Source organism: Talpa occidentalis, unplaced genomic scaffold (genome assembly GCF_014898055.3).
Source record: "Talpa occidentalis isolate TD23 unplaced genomic scaffold, MPIMG_talOcc4v2.1 talOcc4.5, whole genome shotgun sequence".
Taxonomy (NCBI): domain Eukaryota; kingdom Metazoa; phylum Chordata; class Mammalia; order Eulipotyphla; family Talpidae; genus Talpa; species Talpa occidentalis.
The window spans coordinates 49,142,664-49,153,292 of NW_023604861.1; the positions used below are offsets into that span (position 1 = coordinate 49,142,664).

The 10,629-nt window shown below is 45.8% G+C and overlaps 1 protein-coding gene across 1 annotated transcript in view; it reads left to right on the forward strand.

Annotated features, from left to right (window-relative positions):
• The window catches only part of LOC119258524 (WD repeat-containing protein on Y chromosome-like), a 39,423-nt gene extending 38,555 nt beyond the window's left edge, over positions 1 to 868 (forward strand). Inside the window, exon 18 of the mRNA XM_037526810.1 lies at positions 767 to 868. Within this exon, the coding sequence (XP_037382707.1) occupies positions 767 to 868 (102 nt within the window). The remainder of the gene's footprint in view (positions 1 to 766) is intronic.
• Positions 869 to 10,629: the final 9,761 nt, after the last annotated feature.

A 10,629-nucleotide genomic window follows, 5' to 3' on the forward strand; every position in this document is an offset into this window, starting at 1 on the left:
AACAAAATCAAAATATAAAACTTTTATGAGGTTTGCTGTCCCAGGGTGAAAGAGAGTGAAGCAATAGACTCATGAGTGACCTTGATCTTTTGTAAGGAAACTATTTATTAGGAGTTTCTGTGTTTATTTTTCTGTCCAATTTGATTATCTGTTCCCCAGAAACAATCTGTAAATTCTTACCAAGAAATTTACAAAGAAAGAAAAGGAAAGCACCCGAGCCTTTACATGGCATAGTTATAGGCCCGCCAATGAGAATCCAAACTGTGAAATCACAGAATGAAGTGTTTGCAGCACTGTTCTGAGCTAGGAGTCCCTGGCTCGTCCTCTCAAGCTTACCATTAGTTAGTTGTGTGACCTCCAGTAATCACTGCCAATGATCTACAAAATGAGGGATGGGTATAGCTGATCATTAAGTGTTGTTCCAACCCTAAACATGTTATATTTTCTCTGAATGTCTGTTTTGCGACATTGAATGTGTGGGTTGGATTCTGGATGTCGGTAGTGATGCCTCCAGGATGCCAGCATATCAGAGCTAACCACAACTAAAATAAATTGACTGGATGCAGAAAATCATTCACCTGGAAAGTACCACATGAGTTTGGTAATTTGAACCTCAAGCTCAGGGGAGATGCTCTTGATAGCAAATGGATCCAGACAGCCTGGATCTTGTTCTAACATAGCAAGTGCATATAACTGACAAGTTACCCTTGTTCCCTGTCGCCAGGTCCTGGGATCTTCTTCCCATAACTTCTCCTTTTTCTTCCAGCCTGAAACGACCTTTAACTCCCCAGGAGACTCCACCCTTGAAGTTGAAGTGAAAGCAGACATGCATCAACGGTATGCACTTTGCGGGGGCAGATCAGCCTAAAACAAACACTGAAGGTGAATCAAGGATCCTTCTGGAATGAGGCAGCCTTTCCTTGCTGAGGCTTTTCAGGTCACCCTATCATCTGCAGAAGTCACTTGCCTAAGTCCCTCCTGCCTGCAGGTGTAATCAGCTTACAACTCAAATCTCACCAGCCTTACGTCCTGCCTGCAGGACTCAGGACACTACCGAGGCTGTCTGGTGACCACATGTGGTCAAGGGTCACCCTCTGAGGTTCCTCAGAAATGTTGCTGGGGCTGACACTTTGGCCACAGATCCACTTGAGACAGGCTACCTGCTATTTCTGTGCAGCCACTCTGACCTCCTGAGAGTATAAGATGGGGAAACAGGCCCTTGGGTTTCCAATGCTGGGAATACCTAAGGTACCACAAAAGCCATGTGGCCCCCAATTCCCTGCACTAGGTTCTATAGAGAAGTAAGACAAATTAATGAATACCCCCCTCCATTCTGTGAGGAAGTTTGCTCCCCAGGCCCAACACCAGCCTTCCTGGGTCCCAATCATCAGGAGGCCTAAGAAACAACCCCATCTGAGTCACCTGCCACTCTTCTCATTGTGGAATTTATATCTAGACTACGGGGGCAACCCAAGTGATACACCATCTCCCCTCATCCTTCCCAGTTAGTTTTTGGTACAGCAACTCTCTTATCACTAAGCACCCAGGCCCCTTCTCATACTTCTGTCCCACTATCTTAGCTCTAGATTCTGTCTTCGTGGCCACCTCTGGCACAGACAGTTGCTGGGAGCCCTCAGCTTCCATCCACACTCCAGGCAGTGCAAAGAAACAGGAGACTAGGGATCCAGGGCCAAGGGGCATGCATCTTTCAGACAGATAAGCCCCTTTACAACTTTCCCAAGAGGCTCTGCACACTTCTCACATCTAATTGGGGTTGACAGCATCAGAGTCTTCACCGTTATCTTAGCAGCTACAGCAACCAAAACTAACTGCAAGGGAAGCTGTGAGCTCTGTAACTAAACAGGAAGGTGAGATAGACAACCAGCATCCTGTCCCCATAGGTCAAATAATAAAATGCTTCAGATACTGTCAAAACTAGAGGGCATTATAAGCAGAAACACCAGCCATCACAGTATCACTCCATGAAAGGGCTGAGAGCCATGAATCCAAAGTTGTTTTTTTTTTTTTTAAGATTTATTTATTTATACATACAAGAACCGGGGTACAGGCCAGAGGCGTGGGGGCAGGGTGAGAGGATTCACCAGAGACAGAGTGAGGAGCAGAACGGGCGAATCGACCAAAATACGCTGCTGAGGGTAGCAGTGGGAGAGACAGGAGAGGTCTGCTGTTCCATGTAGGTCAGCTCCCTGGCGGGTGGCCGGCCAGGAATCAAACTCATGCAGTACTGCAGTGGCTGTGGACAGCCTCATAGTGCTAAGGCTTAACACTTTGCACCATCAGGGAGGCCCTTGAATCCGAAGTTTGATTGAGGAAAGTAGTTGGCTTGTTAGAAAATGACAGTCATTGGGTCAACAGGCTATCTCTGAAAACAGGGTGGCCTGGGGTGAATCATTTAAACTTTTCATTTGCACAGCTGGAGGTCCCCCAGAGGACCCAGATTCTAATGAGATAGTAACAGTGACTGGACAGGGAGGGGGGTCCTCTGTCACAGACACCTGGGGGTTGACACCATCAGCATCTTCACCGTTGTCTTAGCAGCCACAGCATAGGAGGCACATTCTCTAAAGGCTTCATAGGGCCTGCTGTGGTTTAGTTGCCTCCTCCTCACAGCATTAGCCTGCTCAGGCTGTGGTAACAAAATATTAGAGTCTGGGGGCTTAAGCAACCGACATCTTTTTCTCACAGTTCTGGAGGGTGGGAGTCCAAAATCAAGATGGGATCTTCAATTCCTTATTCAGTTCCAGCTCGTGTAGTCAATTCAGTTCCAGGTGAGGGCCTTCGAACTGATTCATACACAGCTGTTTTCTCACTGTGTCCTCACGCAGCGCAGAGAGAGCAATCTCTCTCTTCCTCTTCTCATAAAACCACTAACCCTATCCAAAAGGCCCCAGACTTGTGAGCTCATCAACCCTAATAACCCCGCAAAGGCTCCATCTACAAATACCATCATGCGGGTGGGTAGAGCGCCCACATGTGAATTTGTGAGGGGACACAGTTCAGCTCATGGCACTGAACCTGCTGTGAGGTGTGAGGAGATAAAAGGCTTCTGAATGACAGAAAGCAACTGCTCACACGTCTCAGGAGGGGTCACAGTAAGATGCTTGCTCGCTGGCTCTGGTCCAGTCCCAGGGCAGGCAGTGTCGGAAGCTGGCTCTGAACTCAGAGCTGGTTTTGATTCTCTGTGACTCTTTTTTTTTTTTTTTTTTTTTTAAGATTTATTTATTTATACAAGCACTGGGTACAGTCAGAAGCGCAGGAGGGTGAGAGAATTCACCAGAGCCAGAGAGGGTTGCAGAACAGACTAGACTGACGAAATACACTGCTGAGGAGAGCAGCAGGCGCTGCAGAAGAGGACTGCACGCCCTGTGGGACCCTCGCCGGGGTGGCCGGAGATCGAACTGGTGCTGCAGAGGCTGCGGGCAACTTCGCAGCTTTGCAGTTCAGCGCTAAACCACCACCGGGGAGGTGTGATTCTCTGTGACTCTTTGTTGAATGACTAAATGAGTGACACATGTGAGCAGTGAAAGAAAGAGGATGGAGGGCAAATGCTTAGAGGGTCCCGAATAAGAGGCTAAACCACAGGAACCCTCGCATCCAACAAATTTTAAAATATGTATTTTTTAAGTCAAGGAATCATTAAAAATGATACATATATTCTATAAATGTCTTATTTTGATTTGCAACAGTAAAATGTATTTTTACTCCTTAATCTTTCCATACCAAGTCAAGACTTTTCCTCAAGAGACAGGAAAAGCCTGCCATAAATGCATTCTCTGTGAATTTTAGTTTCCACTTTCTTTAAAAACAAGAACATAAAGGTATCTACAAAGCACAGGCTTTAATAGCTACTTCACTTAAAATCAGTATCAGCCTTCACCTAGTCTTTTCAAAGTATTCATCTTAGTTTTCACAAGGTTTTTCACACTGATTCAATCATTTTTCATTTTGTTTAAGTAAATTTATAATCACAATAAAATGTACAACTGACACAAATGTGCTTGGGAACAAACATAATTCTAACCAACCCCTTTACTCATGGCAGCAGAAGCGCCACTTAGCAGATGCTAATGTTGACAGGCCTGTGGGCACTGGCTGGTGTTGACGGTCAGTCCATCAGTTCAGTTAAGAGAGCGTCTACCAGTGTGGTCCTTTGACCAACAAGGATTCCTCAGAAATCAAACTGATGCTTTCCCTGGACAGCTTGGCTCTAGGACAGAGGACAAGGAGAGGACATGAGAAAAGGAGGCAGGCAATGACCCTGTTGTTGGTCACTCATGTTAATTTTGCAGAATATCTCACCTACTTTATTTCAGTGAAGCCCTACTGACACTTTATTCAAGGTCAAGAAATGTTGAGGATCGGGCCTCCTTGGTGGCACAAGGGGTTAAGACGCAACCTATGAAGCTATCGGCAGCCACTGCAGCTCAAGTTCAATCCCTGGCCAGGGAGCTACCCACATGGTGCAGCAGACCTCTCCTGTCTTGCGCACTGCTCCCTTCAGCAGTGTATTTCAGTCAGTCTGCCTGTTCTGTTCCCTGCTCTGTCTCTGGTGAATCTTCCTACCCCCCACACCTCTGGCCTGTACCCCGGTTCTTGTACGCTAAAATAAATAAATCTTAAAAAAAAATGTTGAGGCTCTTCCAACTGGGGCTAGCTCTGACATTTAGGTAGGGAAATAATAATTTACTTTATTTAGTCCTTACCGCCTTCCTGGAGATGTACTATTTGTTATCTCCACTTACAGATGAGGAAACCAAAACCAATGTTAGGGAGGACAAGTGATTTGCACAGTCAAACCACTGGTCAGTGGGAAGGCAAAGTCTTGGTCCCACTGCTCTGTCGGCTACTCCGAGGGGAAAAACTCCTGCCTTGGAGAAGGGCATTTGTATGTGCACAGAAAGAAAGAGCAGAGCTTTAACATACTCCAAACATTCCTTAGGCATTATTGGCAACATGTAGAGGATTGCAGAATCAAGCATCCTCCCGAAGTGCAGGCCCAATGGTAAATTTTATGTTATGTGATTCTTACCACAATTAAAAAGTAAAAAGAGAGAGGGGAGGGTGTGGAGACGGAGGAAGAGAATGAGACAAGACCGCTAGGCAAGAGAAAAAGAGGACATCTGTGGGTACTTGGGTGTGGCAGCAGAGTTAGCAAGAGAAATGAACTATGAAGAGAAGGAATTTGAAGGATGAGTAGATGAAATGAACAGAAGAGAGAAAGAGTTGGTGATAGACAATCAAATAGAAGGGCTGGGTGAATAGAGACAGACACACAGACTCACAGACAGACGATAGATAGACATATAGAAAAACAGATGCTTTTGCTAAGGGAGAACATGCTCCACTTGGAGGCTTACATTTAAAAGGTGGCAGCAGGGAGCCAGGAGGTCCCTGGGAATCTGCACACTAATTTGGTTCTTTTCCGCCAGGCTGCTATTGGAGCAGAACAAGCCTTCACAGAGAACACCAGAGCCAGGGTGGCCCAGCATTTACCAGACCCTCCGCTGCCACGAGGTCGCCTGCGTGTCTGCCCTTGGAGAGAAGCCGGATTTGTCTACTATTGGCTCAGATTTGTTTAATTTAAATTTTCTTACACAGGAAAAAGAAGGAAGTGAAACTCCCCAGAGGGAGAACTGATCATATAGCAGTTCTCTTGTTTGATTTCTAGAGAGACCAGGCTGCTATTTTCTCTTCTTGGCAAATTCTTCTTCCCCAGTTAATCAAGAGGTCTGACAGAGATTAAGCTTTGCCCATCAGGGGCAAAGCAGAACAAAGCAGGGAATGATTTCAGCTCCGTGGGCTACTTCCAAAGCAATTAGAGCTGGGATTTAAGCAAACAAATCGGATTCGAGGGTTTTATTCCTTGGAAAACACGACTTCATTGAGTGAAGACCATCAGGGAACTGATGAGCTGCAACCAATGGCTCCTGAAGCAGCTCCCCCAAAACAAAAACTATCACCTGTCCCTAGGTGGGCTGAGGCTGACAGGAGAGAGGGGAATTGTGGGCAGAAAAAATAGCTCATGATTTTTTTTAAAGATTTATTTTTATTTTCCTTATGCATACAAGAACTGGGGTGTAGGCCAGAGGTGTGGGGGTATGGGATGAAAGAATTCACCAGAGACAGAGTGGGGACCAGAATAGGCAGATCCACTGAAATACACTGCTAAGGGGAGCAGCGGGCGAGACAGGAGTGGTCTGCTGTGCCACGTGGGTCAGCTCCTCGGCCAGGGATCGAACTCACGCCTCAGTGGCTGGCAATAGCTTGATAGCTCTGAGACTTAAACCCCTGTGCCACCAGGAAGGGCCTAGCTCATGATTTTTGTAAGTTTCCTTTGTTCCAGGCAAGCCTGGATTAGTAGCTTAGACATGTTAACTCATTTTTTCCTAATAACTCCGTGGATGGATGCTGTTATTATCCCATTTCACCAGCTAGGAAACTGAGAGTCTGGAATTTAAGTGACTTGCCCATGGTGAGTAGTTAGGTAAACAGCACATGAAAATCCAGAGCCCACACTCCTAACTTGCAACAATGCTGATTCTCCGAGTAAAAGGAAATAAGTTCAGAGAATAAAAGCAAAAGGCCAGTCATGTTCTCCTTCCAAGCAGACGCCTAGAGCAGCCACCTCAGAGACCCTAACTGTAGTAGAGAAAGAATAGCTGCAGCTGCCTGTCACAGAGTCTACCGTGCTAATCCCTTCACAGACTTCATCTAATCCTCTCGGAGTCTTAGGGAGGATACACCCCACTTTACAAATGAGAAAGTGGATATATTTTGCCCAAAGTGACATAACAAAAAAAATTCAAAACTCAAGTCTTATTTTGACCCCATTCCTTAGGCTATAAGTCTCTAGTTCTAAACCATCATTTTGCAAATGATCAACTTGAGGTGCGGAGAGTCCATGGTTCCAAAGCCAGGAAGTTTCTCGATACCCCCATTCCAGCACTTTCCAGGACCTGCCCACCCACTCTTTTGTCAGTCCATGACCAGCACCCCTCCTACACCCCAGTAAGCTGGGTGTTGCCCTGGCTATGCTCTTCACCACAGGGCAAAAGATCTGCAGGACCCAGAAGTGTCCACCCAAAGGCTGCACCCTCTTCTAGACTATGCTGCAGGTTCTACCTGAAAATCCCATGCCCAGGTGGCCCCAAGTTACCATCGAGAGCCCATGCAGGGTTCTCCCAGATGCATCCATCCAAGGAGGGACCACAGCATTCCAGTCCAGGATGCTGGTGAGCATTTGTTGGGGTGCAGAGAGATGATGGATGTGCTGACTGGGAATACCCATGCATGTGAATATTAAGACCCCTCGTGGTACAGGAACAAGGTAGGGGCATCAGGGGAAGGAGGCCAAGCTAAGGACTGGGAGTAGGAGCTGGGATCTCCCCACATCACCACATTCACCTTGTAACTATGAGGACTAGAACACTACATCCAAACTGGTTTTCTGGTACCTATGAAGTGGCCAAGGTTAGGACAGAACACTTACCATATGTAGGTTAAGTAAAGTATCAGGCTTTTCTGCCCCTCCCACCATTAGGACTAATGATAGATCCTTGTGGCCTTGAATGCATGCCTGATGGCGGACACCTGGGTAGGGTGTGGCCTGCATAGGTGGGTACACCTGGGCTGAGAAACTGGGCTTATAAGGGTGGCGCAGCAGAATGCAGTGTGGTGGTGCGGTGCAGAGGATGGAGGAGTGCGGTGGAGAGTGGCGGAGCGCGACGGAGTACGGTGACGAACAGTGGCGAGCATGAAGACAACATGGCTGCTAGAACTGGTAAAGAACCTGCCTGGTGTGGGTTGGTTGCGTTGCACCATATAGCAAATACTGTATTTAGCAGTTTAACTGGTAATCAGCATTTAAAGACTGAGCCTTCATTTTTATTCCTGGATCAGACCCCCCAAATATTAGGGGCTGGTCTACCCCTGACATCCCTTCTGCTTCTCAGACTCCCCCAATCCCATCCCTCTAAGTCTCAGAGACCTCATTTCCTCTTGACAGAGCACCTAGCCAGCAAGAATGCTGGCTCCACTGGGTGCTTCCCTGAGCCCTCCCTCCACCAGCCCCACCAGGCCTGACCGTCCTCCCAGGTCTGTTTCCAGCAGCTCCCTCCAAGCAGGTGCTGCTCTGCTTTCTGGTTAAGTTGCCTGATTGTTCCCTGAGATTTTTTTTTTTACCCCAACCAGCTGGGAACCCGGACCTCAGGACCTTTAGCTGGTGCTTATGGAGAACCTCATATCAGCGAGGACTCTTTGTTACTTGAAGAAATCAAGATAAAAGAGCTTAGCCAAAATGGAAATTTACTAGCTCATAGAACCATGGGAAAAACCTATGACCAGAAACCTTCTTCTGTTTTATTGAGATATAATTGTCTCTATATCTCCATATAGTATAAGATGACCACCACAATACATTTTGCTAGCATACACCTCAAACAAAAAAGTTTTTTCCTTTTGATAATAATGTTTAGGGTTTAATCTCTTAGCCACTTTCAAAACATACCTCTTAGCAGGGTTATCTGTCACATTGTACATTATATCCCAGTATTTATCTTATCTTCATTTATCTTAGAACTGGCAGTTTATACCAATTGACTACTTTCAACCAATTTCCTCATCTTTGGTAACCACAAATCTGATCTTTTTCAATGAACTTGGGATGTTTTGAGTTTTTTGTTTTTTTTTAATATTTCACATATAAGGGACCTGAACTTCAAAGATTTTCCTCTGACTCTTGTTCCTGCAGTGCTTTGTTCTCTCTTACCGAGACCAGTTCTCTCCCTGATGCAGGAAACACACAACAGTCTCGAGGTTTAATTTGAAACTTTAGCTATACAGAGAAACTGACTTTAAGTTCTCCTGGGTTCCAAATCTCAAATCCATAGCAAAGGTTCTTGCTGATGTATCACGGGTCAGTGATTAGCTCGACCCAACCAACTGAGCACTAGAGATGGTTCCTTTAAGAGTGGCTGTACCCACAGAGCCACAGGGATGTGAAGGCCTTGCAGTCCCTGAAGATTAAAAAAAAGCTGCACTTGACAGTCCTCTGAGTGTCTCCCACAAGTAGACCGCTGATTTTCATTGCCTCCGCATATCAAACTATGTCTGAAATCCTGACTTTCTGCTTTCTATCCTTTCTTCCATCCTTCGATCCTGACTTCCAGACCTGGGTTTGAATCCTGAGTTTTTCCTTCCTACTGAGTGAGTCTCTAGTGGTACAGACAGGACCCTGTCCCTGCTCTGTCACCAACTTACTGATAGGTCAGAGTTTATTATTACTTTATCCCCCAAGCAGTAATTTCCTTAATTATTAAAAAGGGGGGCACTGCAATTGGCTGCCCTAATAGTTTCCCCCTATTTCTGAATGTTTGAGCCTTCTACACAATCAACATAACTTGCTCAGACCCCTTTCTCATCCTGCCTTTTATAAACCTTCAAACACTGGATTCGCTCCATTTTAATAAAGTGTTCATTTTTTTAATCCTTGATTCTTGGACCATAACATTTAGATTTTAATCCTCAGGGTCCCAGCCTGCCTACTCACTACTATTTTAAATTGAGAGCTCTGCACTACCACTGTTTTGCTGAGGGCTGTCTTCCCTCCATTAACTAATCCCTTGAGGAAATAATACCATTATATAAAGTCAGCGGTGTTCAAAACAAAACCATCTCATAAATCATGCCAAGCAGGGTTCCAGATACCTCCAGGTGCACCTTCCAATTGGTGCAGCCTTGATGGGAAAAAATAGGGCGAAGCCGTGAAAGACACCTGACTTTTTCCTGACCCTGCTCCTCTATTCTGCTTTCTTCTCCCTCCCCCCATCTCTGCAGGCCGAATCCTGCTTTCCCATCTGCCCTCAGGTACATCAAAACAGGGGCTAGGAAAGTCCAACTATTGCCTTTGGACCCTGAAGAAATAAATTTGGGACATACTGGATTGATGACAGTTAAATGGATTTGTTACCTCAGTACTTCTCTAAAGCACTTAAAATTCCCAAGTGCCCGGTAAATCCCCAGGAAAGGAAAAGTTGCCCAAACTTTGACCAGACAGGCCCTTTTTCAAGGTTCATAGTATGGGATGAGTGCTTTAAGGAATACACTTTGAGAAATGCTGTTTGAACTGTGACCCAGCTTATTAAAGCGTGCTCTACGCAGCCTCTTATATATCAGTCTTTTATAATTGTCAACTTCTGCTTGGACATTTGAAAGTACTTCCACACCTCTTTCAACTCACCCAAGAATCCTGTGAGACAGACACTATTTCCCAAAATTTGCAGGTGAGGAAAATGGAATCCAGGAGGGTCTCCTTGTCCCAAGGCTCACCTCTGGGAAACCCAGAAGCTGCTTGGCAATCTGATGACTCCTGATGAGATACAGAGAGTGTCTTAACTCAAGTGTTATAATAAAATACCACTGACCAGGTAGCTTCACAACAGACATTTATTTCTCCTGGTCCTGGAGTCTAGAAGCCGAAGATCAAGATACTGGCTGTTCTTGGTAAGGGCTTTCTTCCTGACTTCTGCACAGCTACCTTCTGACCATTTTCTCACATCGTTAAGAAAGGAAACCCTGGTATCTCCTCCTCTTCTATAAGGGCATCAAATC